At 37.7% G+C, this 21,868-nt stretch overlaps 2 protein-coding genes and 1 non-coding gene across 23 annotated transcripts in view; all 3 read right to left on the reverse strand.

The window, feature by feature from the left end:
• Nucleotides 1-12,578: 12,578 nt before the first annotated feature.
• Nucleotides 12,579-13,401, reverse strand: LOC122627293 (A-kinase anchor protein 14-like). Its single transcript, XM_043808349.1, has 4 exons — nt 13,264-13,401; nt 13,040-13,192; nt 12,774-12,959; nt 12,579-12,698 (listed from the first exon to the last, which is right to left on the reverse strand). Exons 1-4 carry the CDS (start codon nt 13,399-13,401, stop codon nt 12,579-12,581), a joined length of 597 nt encoding a protein of 198 aa, XP_043664284.1.
• The window catches only part of LOC122626847 (protein furry), a 28,039-nt gene continuing 19,417 nt past the window's right edge, over nt 13,247-21,868 (reverse strand). For 15 of the 21 annotated variants that reach the window (XM_043807273.1, XM_043807265.1, XM_043807277.1 and 12 more), the window contains 22 exons: nt 21,015-21,119; nt 20,762-20,896; nt 20,402-20,670; nt 20,173-20,299; nt 19,906-20,090; nt 19,183-19,814; nt 18,938-19,103; nt 18,563-18,872; nt 18,166-18,466; nt 17,577-18,091; nt 17,188-17,496; nt 16,936-17,104; nt 16,338-16,510; nt 16,204-16,278; nt 16,050-16,085; nt 15,586-15,759; nt 15,376-15,513; nt 15,132-15,310; nt 14,875-15,067; nt 14,538-14,795; nt 13,975-14,476; nt 13,247-13,897 (listed from right to left, as the gene is read on the reverse strand). In XM_043807273.1, the coding sequence (XP_043663208.1) occupies nt 13,734-13,897; nt 13,975-14,476; nt 14,538-14,795; nt 14,875-15,067; nt 15,132-15,310; nt 15,376-15,513; nt 15,586-15,759; nt 16,050-16,085; nt 16,204-16,278; nt 16,338-16,510; nt 16,936-17,104; nt 17,188-17,496; nt 17,577-18,091; nt 18,166-18,466; nt 18,563-18,872; nt 18,938-19,103; nt 19,183-19,814; nt 19,906-20,090; nt 20,173-20,299; nt 20,402-20,670; nt 20,762-20,896; nt 21,015-21,119 (5,115 nt within the window). In that variant the 3' untranslated portion in view covers nt 13,247-13,733. Of the gene's footprint in view, nt 13,898-13,974; nt 14,477-14,537; nt 14,796-14,874; nt 15,068-15,131; nt 15,311-15,375; nt 15,514-15,585; nt 15,760-16,049; nt 16,086-16,203; nt 16,279-16,337; nt 16,511-16,567; nt 16,799-16,935; nt 17,105-17,187; nt 17,497-17,576; nt 18,092-18,165; nt 18,467-18,562; nt 18,873-18,937; nt 19,104-19,182; nt 19,815-19,905; nt 20,091-20,172; nt 20,300-20,401; nt 20,671-20,761; nt 20,897-21,014; nt 21,120-21,868 lie in introns of those variants that run through there. The other 6 variants (XM_043807281.1, XM_043807280.1, XM_043807287.1 and 3 more) reach the window with 4 other exon arrangements.
• On the reverse strand, nt 21,619-21,691 carry Trnaa-agc. Its single transcript has one exon. It is a non-coding gene; the product is annotated as a tRNA-Ala (tRNA).

Consider the following 21,868-nt stretch of genomic DNA (forward strand, 5'->3'; position numbering starts at 1 on the left):
ACTCGAGAAGGTCGGAGGCTATTCCTTGGAGATCGATATTTCCTTTATGAAATTATACTATCGTTGTTCTCGGTCATTGGAATAGTCCACTATTAAAAAAGAAAAGTATTAGGAATTTAAAATCAACGTGAAGAAAAACGAGAAAGACGATTTTAAAAGTATCTCGAACAACAAAAAGGTCGAAAGGAAAAGGGAGAAAAGGGTCCTTCGACGTTGAATCGACGGCACGCGCTCACGCTCATTAACTCTAACGGACTCAACGTAGGAATAGAAAAAACAAGAAATTTTTTCCCTCCTTCGGCTTCTTTAACTTCGAAAATTAAGAGAAAAAGAGAAGAAGAGAGAAAAAGAGAGGGGAAGAGAAGGAGAGAGAAAAAGAGAGAGATAGTATAACTTAAAAGCAAAAAGTAATGCAAAGCTGGTAGGACGTGATTCATCGAGGAACACACACGGGCTTTTTGCTGAAGAGAAGAGACGAGTGATACTTCCAGGAGAGGTACGGTCATCGGAGTTGCAAATGTCTCCTCTAATTCCAGGAAACATGTACGTCCGGACCAGAATACAGGGTTGAAATTTGATCCTTTTGCACTATACGAATTATCTATAATATTTCATGATAACGAATGATAACAAAGAAAAACGATTATTATAATTTATTTATTAGAGACAATAAGATTGTATTTATTCGAGGACGTTGTATGAAATGGTTTCAATAAAGAGAATAAAATACAATTCCTTGAGACAAATACCATTTGAACATTTTATCAAGAAAATGTAACAACGTGTTGCTCTTAGTTTCGTGATCGAAAGAGCGAGATAAAAAGATAGATCTCGCTCTTGTCTGGCACACCGATCGTGCCTCCGTTCAAAATAGAACTCCTCTCTCTCTCTCTCTCTCTCTCTCTCTCTCTCTCTCTCTCTCTCTCTTTCTCGTTCAATCTCGTTGTGCGTCAAGTGATAGCAAGCAATGCTTTGGCAAAATGCTGTATTTTCAACGCCACCGACATGCGCCACCACACTTCATCATGTTAAATCGAGCAGTTAACATTTAGAAAAGTATTCGTACGGTGAATTGAACGTGGCGATCAATGTATGTTTGAAGAAAACTGATCTGTATACTCCATTTTCTTTTTTGTAATTTTAACAAAATACATTTTCACAAGACTTTAGTTTGTTTTTTCGTACGTTCGAATTCGGCTTAAGTCGACTAGAGGCAGCTTGGGAGGTAATAAATAAAGCCTAACGTGTAATGCTGAAGATAGGGGAAACGAAAGAGAGAGAGAGAGAGAGAGAGAGAGAGAAAGAGAGAGAGAGAGGGAAGAAGAATGCAGTCAAGCGCCATTTTGGATAACCATCGAAAGCCGGAGATTCGAGTGTAACGAACGACAATGTAAATGTTTTCGCGATACAACGGCCGGCTCGTAGTTCTCGAAAGAATGGAGTATGCAAGGAAGGCATCAGGGGGGCTTTTTAGTCGACTATTGAATGAATGCCACGCGAGTTAGTCAGCGTCGCGGTGCTAAATTCGGCGGACGCCTGGCGTCGCGCCAGAAGAACCACCCAGCGCACCAACCTGCTTCTCTATCCTCCGTAGCCACCAACGACACGACGAAGAGGACGTAGCCGTTATATCCGTCTACCACCTTCTTCTCGTAGATAGAAACGACGTTCCTTGCTACGCCTTTCTCGACAGTCAAACTTAGTTAAAGAGCAGTCGACATTCCTTCTTTCATTTTTCTTTTTTAAAAAGACGATTTGGTCGATAAAATTGTTTCGTTTCATTACAAACTACTTTAAATGTTTCATATAGATGTATCAGTATATACGTATATTGTATTATAGTGTACGTATGATTATATACACATGCGTCAATGATTATGAAAATAGCCTAAGTTATATATTTATCGTTTTGAAATGTAGTAGTACGTCGTTTCTTTTTTTATATTACATAGTATAGATAAAATCGAATTATTAGAAACTTTTATTTTATTTTATATAATGATAATAATATTCTTCGTTCATTTATGTTTATCTTTACAGATTCTTCACTTATTATTTCGGACGATCGTATCATTGGCGGGTGAACAGGTGTCCAAGTAGGATCGGCATAGTGATCGAGCACGCGTATCGACGCGTTCGCACTCGAAAATAAAGTCACGAGTCTCTTCTCTACTCTTCTCGTTGACGCAATTCCGAGTCTTTGCCAGGACGGATGCATGAGTGTGTATCGTCATCGTTCGCGCGTGTTTATTATTCGTGTACGCGGCGTGATAAGTTTGCATCGCGGTTAACCACGTTCGAGTCTTTTTCTTTTACCTCTCTACGAACCTCTTTTTCTTTTACCTCTCACTCTTCTTCTCCTTCTTCTTCTCCTTCTTCTCCTTCTTCTCCTTCTTCTTCTCCTTCTCCTTCTTCTTCTTCGATGTTTTTCTTCTGGCGAACGACGAGCATCCTACAGGTGCCCGAAGGTGTTCTCGCGGTGGGACGCCAAGCGTAAAGTATTTTCGGCAAATCTTGGAGAGGCTCCAGGTGTGGAGGAGGAAGTTAAGAAGAAAGATAGAATAATCTTGAGAATCGACCACGTGCGTAACAACAAAAAGTATGAGCTTAGATATGAAACAAAGTCTTATAAAAACTGATTTTAGAAGATTTATATTTCTACTTTTACGTTTTTTAAAAACAATCGAATAATCTATTAGTATATCCGTGATTGTAAGGAAAAACATTTTATCCCACATCTTTTTATTTTCATAATATTGTCGTTTAAAACATCAATTCTTCTTATTAGCGATGTTTCCTTCTTTTTTTTTACGCTAAATATGTAAATTTGTTTTAACATATATTTTCTAATAAATTTTCTACAGTTCAATTAATGCATATATTCGAATCTTTTGAAATTGTGATGTTAGATATTTTCCTTATAGCCACAGATATATAGAGACTAAATTTCGACTTATAAAAAGATTAAAAATATTAATGTATATGTGCGTACGTGTGAGTTTGTGTGTTAGCAATAAAAAAGAAAATACATGTTTTATTTCAACAAGATAAGACGAAATAAAATAAAAAGTTACAATTGTTTAAGAGACATTGAAAGAGAGAGAAAGAAAGACTGTGAGTTAGTAACTCTCGTATCCATGGGTTATAAATGCTATAAATAAAATTAAGTAAAGCCGGAAGGCACGAGCTCGCCTAAGTACTTTACCTCTCAAAGAAAGCCGCAGAAGAAAAGAAGAAAAAAAGAGAGAGAAAGAGATTAGGTACGAAGAAATAGTTTTTAAAGAAAATATTAGGTTGAGAAAAGTCTAATTTTTTGTTAACCGAACGACGAAGGACAAGTCATTAAGAATGATCCTCGTAGAACGAAGGACGAACTTAAGGGCGGGGAAAACGAGTAATGTCTAGAGCATTACATAGTATACGTAAACAATCCGGAAACGCCTGTTTCCCTCCTATGATAAATCAACACTCGTCGTACAAGAGCTTAAAGATTACTCCCTTTTTCGACGAACGTGTCAACCACTACCATCACTATCATCTCTAGCTTTTCAACTCTCCTTCTATTCCTCAACGAGAAAAGTAGAAAAAGCACGCGATTGCTGTTTAAAAGGTTCGTGGGTGGGTCGCTTTTCAAACGGGAAAAATTAAGAAAAAAAGATTGGAAAGAGAAAAAGAGAGAAAGGAAGAGAAAAAGAGAGAAAGGAAGAGAAAAAGAGAGAGAGAGAGAGAAAGAGAGAGAGAGAAAGAAAGACAGATAGACAGACAGACAGACAGACAGAAAGAAAGAGAGACAGAGAGAGAGAGAGAGAAGTTGGTCTCGGCATGGGGTTGTCGAGCTATTTTCAGGCCGGTGGCTCGATGCAGCTGTCGCGTTCTCCGGGTAAACCACCTCTCTCCTATTCCACGGTCATCCGCGAGTTGTGAGAGGTACGACACGAAAGATTAGAAGTTAGAAATCCCGAGCTCTACCATTTTCTTAGTTTGTCGACTAGGTGGAAAAGCCGCCTAGGTGGCCTTCCATTCCTCCTTTTTCTTTGACTTCTTCGTGAGAATACTGTGAGACCTGTCCGGCGTTACTTCGTTAGCAAAATATGTATGCTTGATGTCTTGCCAAACGTACCAGGCGACGTTTCAGCTTTCTACTACACGTTTGTGTTTCATATTTCATAGAATATCTAATATTTCTTTGCGTTAGATTTCTTGCGAAGATAGGATTTTCGGTTTCTCAAGATTTTTACAATATTTTTACATTATTTGTATTATATATATATATATATATATATATATATATATATATATATATATGTCATATAAAAGAACAAAATGAAAAGACGACGAGACGATAGAACAAGTCTGATTCCCTCCAGCCTTAGTCTCCGACCAAGGTTCGTTCCCTGGAAGATGAAAGACGAAAACGTGGAAGACGAAGAAAAGGGAGAAATTTTGGTCGCGTGCCAGCACAAATTTTCAGCCGTTTACGTGTACTTTCGCGGCTAGGGCTCCGTCGAGTGCAATGACACTAGAGAAAATGATTCCTATTATTTCCTTTACACAATGAACATGATGAATCATTAAGAAACATAAACAATATCCTGTTGTAACATTTAGACAAGCATATCGATCTAGATTTAGATTTATTACAAAAATTTTTTACAAAGTTGTACTTTGTGATTAATTTTTATCTATAGATCATATAGATCAACTTTAAAAGATGCGAGCGAGTATATATAAATATATATATAAAAAAAAGATGAAAAAAAAGAGGAAAAAATAAGAAATTAACTGACAAGGCTAGGGAGGGAAAACGACGACCGGAACGATTCTTAATTTAGTTCTGGGTGCAAAAGGTTAACGGGGAGAGGGGACATATGTAGGCATGTATGTGTATATGTCGTATGTAGAAGTGGGAGAACACCGTCATAGAGTACGTTAGCTCGTGTTGGAAGGAATGTCTTCAGGGATAAAGGGAGACAGTTCCTTCCGGAGAGACAGCGAGCGGCAGCCTGTTTCGGACCCTCGAATCTACCCCCACCATTCTGGCACACCACCCTTTGCATTGCTTTTTTTATGTCTCGTCGTCGTACAGCCACTTGCCCCCTCCCCACTACCACCCTTCTTCAAGCCATCATATGAAATACAAAGAAAGATGATTGTCATTCTTTTCCTAATCATCATATGAAATAAGACGAAAGATGATATCGATCGAGAATTAATCGATCATTCGATGCAATAACATTAGCATCGAACAAATCGATATATCTTTCTAAAAAATAATAATATTAATGTATATATTAAGACGTAAATTATATTAAAACTATTTCCTTTCTTTTTGATTTCATATCTTCAATAGATAGATTTAAAGATAATATTACTCCATATATCGTTGTATATAAAATATACAAGTATAGATAGATATATTATCGGTATCGTTGCTTCCTATAACGATGGTGACAGAGTTTTACAAATGATAATTCTTCAACAATATTTCAACCCCAAAAAATAATTTGTATTTTCGATAAACTGACTAATATCAATTTCTTGTATATTTTTTGTATACTTAATAATTTTTATTACGTAGCGTTTGACACGTTAACAAATCTTTAAAAAAATCGTTAACGAGTATAACGAAATATGGCCGGAACGAAGAAAGTAGTACAATTCGAATGATGGATTCTGAGCAAGAATCGGAACAAGAAACGATCCGGCTTCGCAGGTGGCAAGTAAGCATGCAAATCTAAAGGAGGCCACGCACACGAGCACGTGCTCGCATTTTGCGAAACCTTTTCAAAGGCGGAGGCGATCAGCTGGCGATCTTCTATCTCTCTCTTTCTTTATCCACCCTCTCCCGTTGAACAAGAAAAGAGAAACATAAAAAACGATAAAAGTGAAGGGAGCTCTCTCTGCCTCTCTTTCTCTTTTTTTCTCTCTCTCTCTCTATCTTTCTGTCTCTCTGTACGCACCCGCATCCTGTGGCAGTGGTGTTTTCGTAAAAACTGGCCCGTCGGTTTCCATTCAAAAGCGCGAGTCACGAGGGTTCATTCACAAAATTTCACGACGAAATTCTACACTCGGCCGGACCGTCTGCGGATCTCGATCGAGACGACGACGAAGGAAGAGATAGAGGGCCCTTCCTTCTCCCTTTTACGCGAGTAATTCCTGCGTTTTTTCCCCGTCTCTCTCTCTCTCTCTCTCTCTCTCTCTCTCTCTCTCTCTCTCTCTCTCTCTCTCTCTCTCTCTCCCTTTATTTCTTTCTTCTCTCTTGTTATATATGCGTCAAGAACAGACGAACGCTGCCATTGAGTTTAACCGTTTCGATCGAGAACAAATTCGGTCACTAAGTTGTTATCTTTTCCGATCTTACTGGAAGAATCATTTTTAGAAAAATCAAATGATAAATCATCTTGATCATCGATAATTTCCCGGAGTTAGTTCGTTTTCATGATGTCTTGACAAAACCTAAAGCTTATTTTAATAAATTGGTATGTAACGTGATTAGATTAAAATTTTGTGTAAGAAAGAAAGATTATTTTTTCAAACGGTTAAGAGAATGTTAATGGTTTCTATCGTTGCGAAAAAAAAGATGATGAGAATTCATCAAACGTCAGGATGATAAAGGACGAAATGTGTAGGCGCTCATGTTAACACGTTATCTCGAATCACTGATCGTTAGATAAAAAGAGATTAAATCTAACGTGTCTATCTCTTTTTCCCTAGATCTTATTGTCTCCGTTAAATCCTCTTACACGGCAAAAGACGAACTCACGTTGCCACCCTGGATATACTCAGGGTGGTTTCTTTCTTCCATTGCCATAGTCCAGACGGCTTCAAGGAGAAGATGAAAAAATGAGGGGGCGGAGGAAGAGGAAGTAGACGAGACGATGAGGGGCCTAAGGTCGTGGTCCTGAAGGGTACAGTGATGGATTCAAGAGGTACTTCGCCCTGCGGTGAACGACACATGTCCCTACGATATTTAAACGGCCGACTTTCGATCGATCACGATTCTTCAAATTCATCTTCTAATTAACGTAATAATAATTCAATAATTTATACGTATAAAAAATTTCATAAACAACGCTTGGTAACAGTGAAATTTAAATAAGATCAATTCTGATCGATATATCAAGATATTACTTTATAAATAAAAATTTATTTTATCTTTATCTTCGAACAACGGATATATATAAAAAGGCTCTTTATTATTTGTATTAATTATCGTACTCTATTAATTAATATGTCGATATCATTAACTTATAATATTTTTCACGAAGACTTAATCTACGAGATAAAATATTTTTTTCATTGTCAGGTAAAAAAAGAAAAGAACTGTGTCGGAGGTTAGGGCGGAAGCGTGAAATCCGCTACTGTAGTTTGGGAGGGGTTAAAGGACGAGAGAGGGTCGCAGACACCGAGTCACATCTCGTCGAGCGGCACGCGACCGACACGCGCCCTTCTTTCGTCTCCTTTCATCCTCATGAGATTCGGTTCCTTCCTATCCGTCTTCGAGAGCGCACACATACACTTAAGAGAACGCATTCAACACGCAACACTAATATACAGTAGATACTCTTACAACTCTTTTAACGAAATACTTTTCTATGAAATTTTCATTTATTCTTTTATTTTATTTAGAAATGATCAAAGATTTCAAAATTAAATTGTATCAGACTGACAAGTTAATCCCTTCTAATTGATTAATTGTTACGAAATTCGATTGTAGGTAGATCGAATGATGTCAAACGATCCTGAGGATCATTTAATTTTATACGTTAACAAAAGATGGTTCGTATTACGTAGGGTAACATGAGTAAGTACGCGTGCACGTTCATTCAGAACGTTCCCTTCTAGTGGCCCATTGAGGAATCCAGGCTCACCATGTAGAGTGCTCATCAGCCACCTTATCGTAATCCTTTAAAGTCCTGCTTGAATGAAACGTATGTCGTATGTCGTGGGAATTTATCCAAAAAAAATTAGACTTTCTTGAAAATGACAAATTCTTTTTCCTCGATATATTAATTACAAAAATATATATATCAAGTTGTCCTTAATAAATTTGCTATACGACGAATTGGAAACGTTCACATCCTATGGAGGTGTCGCTCGATCAGCTGCGAAATGGGAGCAAAAGGTGCTCGCCTACGACAATATTGTGTAAATTCGTCAGCGGACGGATGAGTCCACGAGAAATGATTAAGGTCGACAAAGACGAAAACACGATCTGTCGTCGGCAAGGAGGAAAATCGAACGTCTCTAAGTTTAGCTCGTATTTGCATGCGGATCAGCGACGAATCGGGTCAGGTTGCCAAGCTGCTAAAACATTTGCTATCCCTTAGTAATCTTTAATAAATTTTTCGTTTGTTCATTTAAAAGATCTGATCTCTTTTGAAATAAATCTGTTTAAAATCATTTGTTTATTCTACAAATATGTTTGTATAGCATTTAATTGTAATAATGCCAAACCATTGAATAAATCTAAGTTAATATTTTGTTAAAGTTGAATTTATCGATTCGACGATCATAAAATAAAGAAAATACTGTATTGGTTAACTGTCACAACGCTACAAAATGGTCTTTATAGCAAGTCGTAAAAGTGTAGGTGTGTCGTGACCGACAAGATTTTCTGCCACGAGCAAAGATCATAAATTTCCCTCTTTAGAGAGTCAGAATACTGGCTGATTACCAACAATTAAATGATATTTATAATTACGAAGATGCCACTCCTTTGGCACGACGGGATACATTTATAGATCGGTCAGCGATTTAATCGCTGCCATTTGAATTACCTATCTGCCTACCTGTCGTCGAGAACACGAATCCATGGATCCGGTCGTTGCCAATGATCAAAAAATAGATCCGAGCGCAACCTGTTCGAAATAGCCAAGTAGAAACCTGTGACATCTGTGAATGACTCGTTAATGTCATAGTGACCGTAGTTCTCTTTTGAATCGCATAATACATTTCCGATTAACTTGATTAATTCGACATAAATTATACCGAGCATTACTATAGTAAAAGAAATTATATATGATATGAAGTACTAACGCGTAGAAATAGATCTTCGGAAACATTATTTAATCATAGAACATAAATAAAATCATGAGAAAGAATTTTTTGAAGATTATTATCCATTTTTTTTCAATATCAAACGAGTGACGTCTCAGAAGAAAGACGAAGACAAAATAGGTGGGATGTCTGTCAGATTTCTATGATTCGTAATGCAAAGAGAGATCGTACGTGGATCGAAGGTGTCTAAGCTGAAGGGAAGAAGGAAATCTAATTATAGAAGTCGTTGTGCCGCGTGCTGAAGGTGGTAGTAGGGTGTGAGTGCGGGTGCAGAAACGAGAATCGGTTGCATTGGGCGGCCATAAAATGCAGGCTGCATCCGCTCGGCGCAGATGTACTCAGACGGAGGCTCTCCTGTACCACGAGGAGAAGACCGAAAGGATTTCTTCTTTCGTGGCCCTCTGGCCCACCAAATATTAGAGGGCAACGAACTCGAAAGGACTACCAGGGGAGATTCGTAAGTTCTTCCTCCTTGTGGCATCAATGTCAATCGTATTCACGATTACTGAACGACTAGAATATAAATCGTGACAAGGGTATCGACTGTGTAATTTATATTAAATTTCAATTTAATTCGTATTGGAGAAGAAAGGATTCCACAGAGGAAATGAAAATTATAAATATTCTTCGTTCTATAATGAAAATATCCTCCAAAGGATACGGTTCATTGTCTTGCCGTTAGTGATTTTTTTCATTGCTTGTCGCCTCTATTCAGAAGCCATGTGGTTAACTGCGGTGTTTCCTGCCTTAATTACCGCGATAAAAAAAGAATTAACGAGTGGATGTTAAAGAGAGCTTCGTTCGAAGACATCGCATGCAATATCTTTTATAAGAATCTAGGTCAATCGAAAATGAAGAGTCAAAAGACACGTTTGTTTAAATCAAGATTTAAATCGTCCTAATCTCTTTCCATTTTTCAGACGACTCGAACAATTAACTCTTTCATGTTTCCTCGTCGTCGTCGATCTTTACCGAAGTAAACACGAGGCCTCCCTCGAAACAACAGCTGTGGGATATCGCACACGATCGACTCGTGCCGGGCAAGCCGCGATTATTATTGTTTCCTTTTCTTTTCCTTTCCTTTTTTTTGTTGCTTTCTTCTCTGAAAGTAGCCGAGCGTGTGCCCATGACGTGGCCATGTAAGGGCTAGGCGGGGGTGCTGCTCTTGCTAATTTTAGATCGACTCCAGGGCTCCAGGAGTCAGCGATGGATCGGCAGCTGGTGATTCGAGTTGGTTCATAGCCTTGCACGTGGGTCTTTCTACTTCGGAACGTGTCTCACCGTTCACGAACGACGGACATCTCTCTCCCTTTCCCTCTCTCTCTCTCTCTCTCTTTCTTATTTTTTCCCCTTCTAATGTCGTTTCTCTTGTAGAAACTCGTCGTGTCCAGTAGCTTTGATCCAGATGCGTTTTGCATCCGAACTCAAGAGACTTCCGTACTTGGGTGAAGGGTGACAATTTTAAAAATTCCCCTTACCGATTCGAACGAAAGTAACTTTAGCTGAGTATTTCCAATATTTACGATCTATAAATCCTTCATCTTAAACTATAACGCACGAGATAATAAATAATCAGTTAACTGTAATGTAATTATTGCAAATTATAAATTATAAATGTAATAGTGTTTTAAAAGGAGGAAGAAAGTCCTTTCAGAGCGCTTAATGAAGATCGATAAAATGGAAAGAGGAAGAGGAAGAAGATAGCAAAAGGGTGAAGGAGATAGAATTGTTAAGAGGGATGAAGTGGAAAGAGGTAAAAGATCTGACGACGGCTGCTGGTGCAACGGATGTTTGAAGTTGCTGAAAGTGAGGAGGCGGTGGTTCCTTCACCGATATTACTCCCTCTTTTCTTTTAGCTTTTCTTCGTTCGAACCAAGCCGTCGTCGTGAGGAAGAAGTACAGAGAAGGAAGCACCTCAGCGGATGTGATGTTTAGGGCATGGCCGTACAAAAAATGCCTCCCGTATAAATATAGACGATGGTGGTTGCCATCGTAATGGTTGTGGTTGTGATAGTGTTGCTGGTGGTGGCTGCTTACCAATCGAAATTTCTCTTTGACCCACATTCCGAGATTGATTATTTACAAAGGGTCACGGTGTTCCTGTTTTCGTTTCTCTTGGTTGTCTTTTCCCTTATCCGCATTGATTTATGTGAAATATGGAATAAAAAATATGGGAAGAGGGAGAGAGAGAAAGAGAATCATTAAAATGTATTTGAAAAATAAAAAAATAAAAAAAAAGAACAAGAAATGGATGAACTTGTTTGAGCGAGTTCAATTTCACACCGGTTAAAGAAAAAACCATACCGACCGGCTTCTTCTCAAATTACGTTAGACAAATCTCTTCTTTGACCCAAAAGCAACCTGCTACTACTACTCGGAGAAAAGCTTAGGAAATATGGAATCCCTTGTAAAAACTCTGAAAACACATTGAGCCGAGTGTAAGGTGAAAGACGGTGGCTCCCGAAAAGAAAAAATAAATGAGACGTGTACGTGTGTAATCGACACGTGCTACGTTAATCTCGTTGTATGCTTTTTCTTCTTTTTTGTTCTTTTTTTTTTTAATGTCTATTGAAGAAATAACGTTGATTCACGTGTCTTTAAGAAATAGTCAATGAGCGAGAATAGAGATTATTATCAAGTAGGTGGAAGTCGTCGAATCACTTTCTTTCTCGACTCATTTCAACGCACTCGACACGTGGTTAGCGATTCTGGGGCTCCTGCTGAGATAAAGACCTCCCAGTGGCTTTCGACCACCATGTGCATCGAAAGTCAGTGAAATCCCTTGAAGATTTTCGAATTGTCCTCTCGGTTCGTCGTCTCTATTACCAAAACCGAAGTGAAGGATCGGACAAAAAAACAGAAAGACCAACGCACGGATCGCACCTCCTCGATGTATGCATGTATACATACATGCATACAACATACAGTACAGTACATACATATATAGTCTCGTTGAGATTCTACATAGATATTTTTTCTAGTCACGTACGCTTTCTTCGTGGGAGAGAACGAAAGAAATCTTTTTTTGACTAGTCAAAGATAACTTCGTGCTGGAAAAAGAACCAAAAGAAAAAAGACACCAGAAAAAAATTAATTAGACGACTAATAAGGGAGTTATTCGGAACTCAAGGATCGAGTATTAAAAATACGTTTGAACGAGTTCACGTAATGAATCGAGGAAAGGACTCGGCACTAATGGGTTAATACGAGCATGGTCAACGTGATTGAAAGAGCAAAGTGGTAGGAGAAGGTATACCCTCTCTTCTTGGGGTATCACCTGCTCCTATTGTTTGACCGACCAAAGTGTACCGGCGTCCGGTGCGCAACCGAGTTTAGCCGGGCGCGTGCTCGTCGCGCCGGCTCGTAGAGAAATCTGACACTCTTACTTTTACGACACTTTGCATGGTACGTATACTTTCAAAATGCAACGTAAAAATAATGCCCTAGTTTAATGCAGATGTCCAAAGGTTTACCTTCCGTATATAATTATTGTTAAATCCGATAATAGACGTCTTTGTTTAAAAATCAAATGATTTAAACATCATGGTTTTCATATCTAATATATCGTAAAGCCACTTAGGTTGAAAGGTCATATCCAATCGATGGATAAATTGACAAGCTTCGAAAATATACGTAACCTGGTTAAAGAAAATTTCTTATAATCATATATTTATCTTATTCTACCGGTATTCTTTAAAGTGGATGAAACTTACGTCGACAGGATAATGCGCTGGATACTTGAGATTTATAACGATATCAAATAATACACTAACCGTCACTTGTGGTTCAGGATACGACTTTGTAGGTACGCTCCAAATTACTTCATATTTGTAAATATTCATATCATTTCTAACAAAAAGTTTAATGAATTCTACACTGAACATCCAATCTTTTAACTCCTAGAACGTGTATCGTCTATCTATAGATGTATAATATCTTTCGTTATATTTTTCGGCTAAATTTTTATCGTTAAATGTACCGGCAAATTATTCCATTCTTGCATTTCGTTCGTAATACTCTCAGCAATATTATTGATATTGATATTACCACAAGTGTACCATTCGACACCAAAAGGATCCAGCGATCTAGTGACGATAGCATTTCTTCTCTCTACTATATCAGAAATATCGTCCTAAAATATCGAGTTCCCTTGCGTGATTAATTCATTACATAAAAAGAGAACACATAAGCTTTTTAACAAACCATGTTACTTATTATCTTCATAGCTTTCTTGATTGCTGTGTTAACGAACTGATAAACAAAGTTCTTTATTTTGAAACATGATGTCAGTTCGTAATCATCGATCAATGATTGAAAGTTATATAACGAAGTGTTGAACATTTTTGATGATTATAAATCGATACAAGATTTATCGAGCTTTAGTACGTTTATTTTTGGTTCTTTTTCATAAATAATCTTTAAAGTCATTTCTGTGGAGAAGCGAAACATAACAAAAAAAAAAGAAAGAATACAAAATAAAAAAAACGACGATCTCGTACTTTTGCTCTCATTCATTTTTTTGTCTCTCTCTTTTTCTCTCTCTCTCTCTCTCTCTCTTCCTCTTTCTCTACGAATTTATACTACACAATACATCCATAAGGTTATTAAAATTTGTAAGAGCTCTTATATACGTTTAGGCAAGTTGTCGTCAATAATACTAAAATGCTTATAAATTAACAGTCGGTTTTCGAATGATTAGAATGATCCTGCTGTGCGCGCGCTGACTTCGCGGATGCCTCTAGACCTGTTACAGACGTTAGAACTTGAAATAAACTCCCCATGAGTTTATTAAAGATCTCTACCATTTCATCGTCCGTTCGGGTGACCACGAAAATATCTGACGAGATATAAGAAGAAAAAAAAGTTACATTTTGACGAAGGAAGAAGCGGTTATTTTTCTAACGATTAACTTACCAGATCTATCTTGTCCCAAGTGTTTACAATACATGTTGACAGCTGTTGTTACGTCATCGTCATCGTGGAAAGGATCTCCAGGCCACTGTGCTCTGTGTAATCGTACAGCTTCCAAAGCTGGACACCATCGTGCATTCCTAAGGAGTTCAGCGACCCTGGCCATGTCCTCGACAGCACCAACAGCTGGCAAAGGACTAGGACTAGGTGTTGGAGTCGGTGTACCTCGTTCACTTTCCGTACTTTCTTCCAAAGCTCTACTCAATGCCGTCTTCATATTAGCTATTTCCGCGGATATATCTTGCAAAGGAATCTGTACGTTTCTCGCGGCACCCATAAGTACTCCCAACATTTTATTCGACGCCTTTATTAATAGTAATAATTGAAGATGCAACTTGTAAAGTGTCCTGCCTAGGTCCAAGAGCATCTCCTCAAAACCAGCTTCCATCGTGGTACTACCACCTAATGCCTGAAGTTTCGTCGTTGCTTTTACTGCTTCCAGACACTGTAATCAAATTGGAAATGGTTGATAAATAAAGTCGACGCATTTCGAAATTATTACTTACCTCTGTAGCGTGATATTTTCTGTCAGGAAACGTTTCGAGATGTTGCTGTATCTCCAACATTTCGAAACGTAAAGATTCGTGCAATCTTTGATGTGAGAAAATAGAAACTGAGAACCAAACTAACGGTGGTTCGGCTTTCGCGCTAAGTAGTTCAGCATGACTAGATAAATGATATCCTAATTGTTTAGAAGCAGGACTGCCATTGGATAATAGAGCGCATGCTTCCCGAGTGAGACCCACAGATTTACTGCTTACATCCTAATAATATAAAAGCACAAAATATTCTCTAACATAGAAACTACGTATCTATGTAGAAACATATAAACGATGTAATTACCCTTATAATTCTACTTAATAATTGGAAAAAATCTAGCGTTGTATAGGGTGCCTGAGTGATCAGAGCTTGAATTTGTTGTCGCCAAATTTCCTCAGCGTCATCTCTGACGACTTGTCTGAACGGCATCAAGGCAGATAAATTCGGTGATGCATTACAAGGTGTCACGTCTCCGAGATCTCCTGCACTGGAACCACTGTAGGAAAATGAACGAAACGATTAGAGAAAAAATTCGTCACAACTCTTATTCAGAAACTTACGACGTGTCAGACCTTGTGGATGAATCGTGGCGTGTTCTACTAGGTATTGAAAGAGAAGAGGGTGGAAACATTCCTGGAATACTGTTTGCTTCTTGTCCCGCTCCAGATCCACTAGGTACCTCGTCCAAAGGCGACTCCGAACCAGCTTCGTCGTCGGACGATTCTTCAGCGACTCCACGCTAATCGTAATAATATCATTATGCTTTGATACGACACAACTAACGTAAATATTTGAAATATTTACTCTAGTAGTATGTTTGCTCGATGTTTGCGTTTTTTCACTCAAACTTTCCTCAAACTGTCGTAGACTAGGTTCTCTTTCCTCTCCTTCACTGAGAGGACGACGTCTAACGCCCCAATTAAAGTTATCCGTACTTTCACCCTATAATGTATAATAAAAATAAGAATACATTCTTCACGAATATCGGTAATCGATTAAAACAATTTCAATTACCTCCACACTTTCACTCTCATATTCGAGAAAATCAAAGTCCTTGAACACTCCAAATTGTTCGTCATCCCGTCGAGAACCTCCACTTAAATCGTTATTTGCACCAGAAACTTCCTCGGTTGATGAAGCCATCGAAGATTGTCTCTCCATTAAGTCAGAACTTTGACTGAATATCACCTACATTCAAATACAATTACATTTGTTAAAAAGATTACAAAAAATTGAATTTAAATATTTGTTATTTTCTTTGATATCTATTATCGGCAAAACTATTCTGTTTATGTGCACTTTTCGTGTTCAATCATTAGTCAATGTTTGTATCTACGCATCGACTCAATTTTGCTGTATGCAAGTGTCTACATTTACATTCAAGCGTGTACGTTTGATTGACTTATAATTTTTTTTCGTGACATCTGAACGATCTTTTTCACTTTTAGGTGCAAATTGTATTTATAAAAACCTTTTACCTTGCTATATAATGTCATTGAACTAATGTGTTCATCCTAAAAAAGGATATAATGGAAATGAATTTTCATGAGGAATAGCTATTATTAACTATCGAGCTGGTAGGGAGGGAAAATTAAATTTTAAATGCAAAATAATAAAAATGATAATACTAACCGATGGGCTCTTCGGTAATCCTACCCTTTGTCCACACGTTGTTAACAAGTTCACTAAGCATTCTCTAACACGACCCTGCAGAACAAGATATTATTTTACGTGTCATACAAATATAAAAGATATTTATAACAAACCTGTGACATCCAAGGCCTTTTCCATCCAGAAACGGCAGTACTCTCTGCCGGTGAAAGAGACATTGAACATCGCGGTGAACCCAAAGACTTTTCTTCGTTACCCTGTCGTATCAACCATCTTCTTCCAATCACAGGTGTTTGAGAAAGATCAAATGTAAAATCCATTGTCCGGCCTGTTATAAAATTATAATAACAATTATATCAATTTATTGCACGTATACATATCGTTATAAGAAAAAAAAAAAAGAAAGAAATTGTAAACGCCCGACGCTTATGTACTATAAAGTATGTAAATATAAATCTAAAATAAAAATAAAGAATACAGACGTTTTAATAATAGCGTAAAAATTAAATAAAGAAGAAATTTTAAAAAGGAAATTTCTTTTTCTTTAAAAAAGAAAAATTATATTAAATTTATTTGACTACTAGCTACACATTATGGTTATTATTTTTATCGCAACCTGAGTGTTGATAAATAAGTAATCCGATCAGTGAGAGCAAATGCCGCGTTGCAAAAAAAAAAGAAATCAAATTTATATTCATTACGTATTTACTGCATGCAATAATATGTGTATATAATAATGTAAGAGTAACCTACCAGGTAACTCTTTTTTAGTAAATATTTCCGTGTCCGTAAAGCTTGGATGTGGTGATGCCAAAGATGATTCCCATGATGATACATGCATTGATGTCGGTGGTGCAACTAAAGTCGAGGATCTTGTTACAACAAGTTTTAAAATTTTAAGTGCTTCCTTCCAGTGAGGTCCCTATTAAAAAAAATCGTAAAGGAATTAGGCCAAATTTTCAAACCCTCCATCAATTTAATTTTCTTTAACAAAGAAGATCTTACTTCAACGTATTTTGAAATAACTTGCAAGAGTTCAGTGTTAATTGGTTGAGCTGCTTGCGATGCGAGATCAACATAATGTAATATACAGTGTATGATACTGAGCACAGGTAACGCAACACTTCCTGGACCTTTTTCTAATACCTCGACCAGGAAGGCTAACATGTCAAAGCTCAAATGAGCATACGTATCGTAAAGATATTTAACAACACACTTAGTCCATTGAAAGCTTTCTTTACTGAATGTACGACGACTATACAAAGTCATGACAGTGCCCAAATTTTCTAGTTTCTTTCCTTTTTCTGCACTTACCTGTAAGCAGATATACAGTGTAAATTGTTTGACAATATTCGAATATATGTAAGCATAATGAACAATTAAAAAATGATTACTTGTGCTATATTTTCTGCACTTCTGATACACAACTCATTTGCATCTTCATAATGCAACAGCATGTATGGAAGTAAAGAAACTACATTCATTGGAAAAGCTAAACTTTGAGTGGGATCAACCACCGGTAAATCCAGTAACGGAGTAAACTGTGAAAGCAATGTTACGACTGGTTCGTATGTATTTGGACTCGTACATCCCTTCAACAGAAGTGCGTGTACTCCAGGAAAAGAGTTCCATCTTAATTGTTGTTGTAATTTTTCAACTTTATCTCTAGCATCTGGACGATCCAAGGGTAACCTATGAAGTACTCGACTTAGTAATCTCAAAGCGAGAAGAAATTCATGTTCATAGTCCGATTCCAAAAGTGAAACCGATAGCCAAAATAGCTGTGCTAAAATTGTCATCTTATCGTCTTGGGTCGCAGAATCCCCTAATAATTTCAAGGATTGTGCTGATCTTGATCTCGAAAGATTAGAATTCGGGTATTTGTTACAACCCCCTCTGTTATCTAATTCTATAAAAAGAAAAAAAAAGATAAATTTACAAATAATGAAATGAGATATATAAAAATATGGTGGAGACACGAACCTTTCAATTCGCTCACAGTTGTATTTCCACCACTGGATTTTTTCATACAGTAACTGACAGAATAACTAGTGCTTCTTGTATGTCCAACTTGATTTAAGTGAGAAAGAATTTGTGGTCCCGTGGGACAACCATTTACTCCAGGACTACGTTTTCCTCCGATCACTATACCAGATACGGGATCCTTGTTATTTAAGTTTGGCGTGGATTTAAATATTTCTTTCATAAAATCTAAAGGTCTAAAATCTGATTCTAAAGAATCAACGGCTGCTTCCAAAGTTAAAAGTAATTCTGTCACGTAGCCCTATAATAAGGAAATTATTTCGCATTTGGGAATAAAGATTAAATAATTAACAAGTGATCGTATGTAAATTAGTATACTCTAGAATACTCTATGTACCTGCATGTCTTCGCCTTGTTCAGCAACCGTTTCAACCAATCTAGATAAAATATCGGAAAGCATGCGCGATGTAATAGGAACACGTAACGCACGGAACACTTGAAGAGATCGTCCAGCATAGTGTCTTGACGAGCAGGACAATCCCAATTGTAAGGCAATTTGAGCCCATCTTTGGCTTACTAATGCATGAGGCAAAGAATCTCTGAATACTCTTAAAACGTGTCGTAATAATACCGTAAGTTGCTCGGCACTACGAACCCACCATACTTTAGCTGTCATGTCCTCATAGTTCCATAAAGGTTGATTTATTCTATAACAAATCAATGTCGTTAAAAATTACTCCATTGGTTAAATCATTGACTCCTTCGTACATACCTAGATGCAAGAAAGTTAATCAAAGATTTGATAACATCTTGAATAGGCATGTTCGGACCAGGTTGAGGTCCAACCCAATTATTACTATCCTCTGGAGTAACTATCACAGGTGGTACCGTTGTGCTTGTACCTGACGTTGGTGGCCAACTATTGCACACTGTAGAATCTAACGTTAAGATAACGTAAATCGATAAAACTAAATCCAAAGAATATGTGTGAGTTGATTCGAGTTTGAAATATCGTACCATAGGAATGAGGGCCCCCATAATCTTTGCAATTGTCTACGAGTTGCTGAAATACGTGATTCATGGATATTGGAGTAGTGGACATGGATATAGGAACGGGTGAATGAGTAGGTGTACCATTCGCTGAGGACAACAGAGACGGTGGGGGAGGTGGTGGTGGTGGAGGAGGTGGTGCAGAAAAAGACGCAGATGTCTCCGTAAATGAAGGAGGTGGTAGCGGTGGTGGAGGTGGAGGTGGTGGGGGTGGTGTACAAGACGGAGGAGGTGAAGAAGAGTGTGGTGGTGTGGTGGGTGGAGGTACTGTCGGTGGTCCATACAGGTAACTGTCAAATTCTGGATCGACTTCGGTAAAATTATGTTCCAAAACTGGTAAAGCTGGGGTAGGAAGACCTAAACCTAATTGTTTGGTCTTTGAGGCAAGTAAAATCCTTGCCACCCCAAGATGATCTCTATGATCACCGAGAACGACTAGTAAATTTAATAGAAGACAGCGACAATGATCTCTTACGAGTGGTCTCGAATGATCCAAACCCAAAAAGACAATATGCAACATCAAAGGGACGTGAATCGCCCAGTCAACTTGCACCCCATCTACAACAACGTCGGTGAGCAGCATGACTGCTATGTTGCATCTGAAATTACAAATTCCGATGATCTACAACTTACATAATATGTTTGGGCGATAGCTGAATCAAAAATCTAATGATATAATCATTGATATACCTATGAAAGCCACTTATAGGCTGCGAACTATCAGGGAGGTATTCGGTTAAAGGTGCAAAATATCCGCCGTATTCTGGCATTGGCAATGGGTGGGGTTGTGGTATATCAAATTTTTCACCAATGCATTGAGTCTTACCACTCATACCCACTGGTCGTGCGATATAACAAGACTCGTCTGTAGTTAGCTAGGATCATATACATACAATGAAATATAACTATATGCATACTTATAGTATAATACGACAAAAAAAAAGATTAACAATATACTTCGACTTCCGTCGTAGGAGTCGACAAATCGTCCGGAAGAACTGGCGGCCCACTTGCTGTCCTAGTTTTTTCTGTCCTTGGGGTTTGAAATCCAGCGAGAGCACGTAACGCAGTATCGGACTTGGAACTAATTATAAAAATAATTTGTTGATGAAAAAAGAAAAGAGAGAAAAAAGGAAAAAATAACGAAAAAGTGTATATCCTCGATACAGAAAAGCAAATCTCATACCCAGTTTTAACGGGATCCTCGCCAGAATGTCGTTTAGTATGAATGGTACCTTTTTCAACTCCCAAATCTCGCGGAGGATTAGCAGGATCCGCGGTAGGTGCATCGCTGTGAGACGAAGCCTTACGCATGCTGGTTAGCCGATAAAAAGGTGGTGTTTCTGTACGCTCGATCAAACAATTAAGAGTTTCGACAGTTTGTAATTCAGTCATCATTTCATCTACGAGACGATCAGGTCGTGCTCTGGCCAAGTAGAGAACCACTCGTTTAGCCTATAATCATTTTATCATTTTTCTACTCTTTCGGATGCATTTATATTAATACCAATATATGCAAATATTTCTACAATTATGTGATACTTACGTAGGAAAGTAACTCTTGAGGAGCCATACCCGAGACAATTATAAGATAACGTATAATTACTTTGAGATTGTTTGGCCAACAACCACAAAGTGTGGCCCATAATTCTTCGATATCCTTAGGATGTTCATCGGAAAACTTAAAAAGAAATTTACATAATTCATCATTATTTCTATTTGACCTATAAACTTTAAAGAGGAGATCATTCAATTATAATTTTACAATGACATTCTTGCACGAAGTACTGTGACATTACCTTTGCCGTAATGTAGAACAAGTTATTGAGTACCATTTCTGTCGCCTCTGCGCTACCCCATCCCTCTCTGCGTGCTCCACCTCGTGTCATTTCACTCGCGTAATACTATCATTAACAGTTTAAAAAAATTGAGATCAAACAAAACAATTCTTATTTAAATCAAAAATTTCAGAGATTTCTGACGTTAAATATTCACCAATAAATGAGATTTTTGATCCGTGAATGCAGATATATGAAATATATTTTGATTACAAATAAAGTTACTTGCTTAGAAGCGAAATAAATGAATCATAAAATGAAGAATTAGGATATAATATAATATTTTTTTAATCGGAGTAAAACCAAATGATTTATTTATTCTTTTATCAGGAAAGAAATAAAATCTTCTTAATTCAACTCGACCTTCCCAATTCAAAAAGTAACATATGAAACTAATTAACATATCCATTCAGAGAAGAGTTCATTAAGAGTGGATCGCGAAAGATTACCACTTTTGAAAGCGGTTCTCGACCTGTAAACGTATGGGAAGTCCTGATTTAGAGATTTTCTTAAATAAGTAAATGAATCCAAAAAAAGAAAAAGAGATTCAAAAATTATCCCTAAGTGGAGGCGCCGGGTATCGATCCCGGTACCTCTCGCATGCTAAGCGAGCGCTCTACCATCTGAGCTACGCCCCCCTTGCTACAGATTTCCAAGAGGGATTGATTCGATCGACGAAAGTGATCTACATTCGGTGAAAGGTAAATAATTTATACACACACATATATATATATATATAAAATAAGGATCAAAATAAAAATTTGGAGGCGCCGGGTATCGATCCCGGTACCTCTCGCATGCTAAGCGAGCGCTCT

Source organism: Vespula pensylvanica, chromosome 2 (assembly GCF_014466175.1).
Source record: "Vespula pensylvanica isolate Volc-1 chromosome 2, ASM1446617v1, whole genome shotgun sequence".
Taxonomy (NCBI): Eukaryota; Metazoa; Arthropoda; class Insecta; order Hymenoptera; family Vespidae; genus Vespula; species Vespula pensylvanica.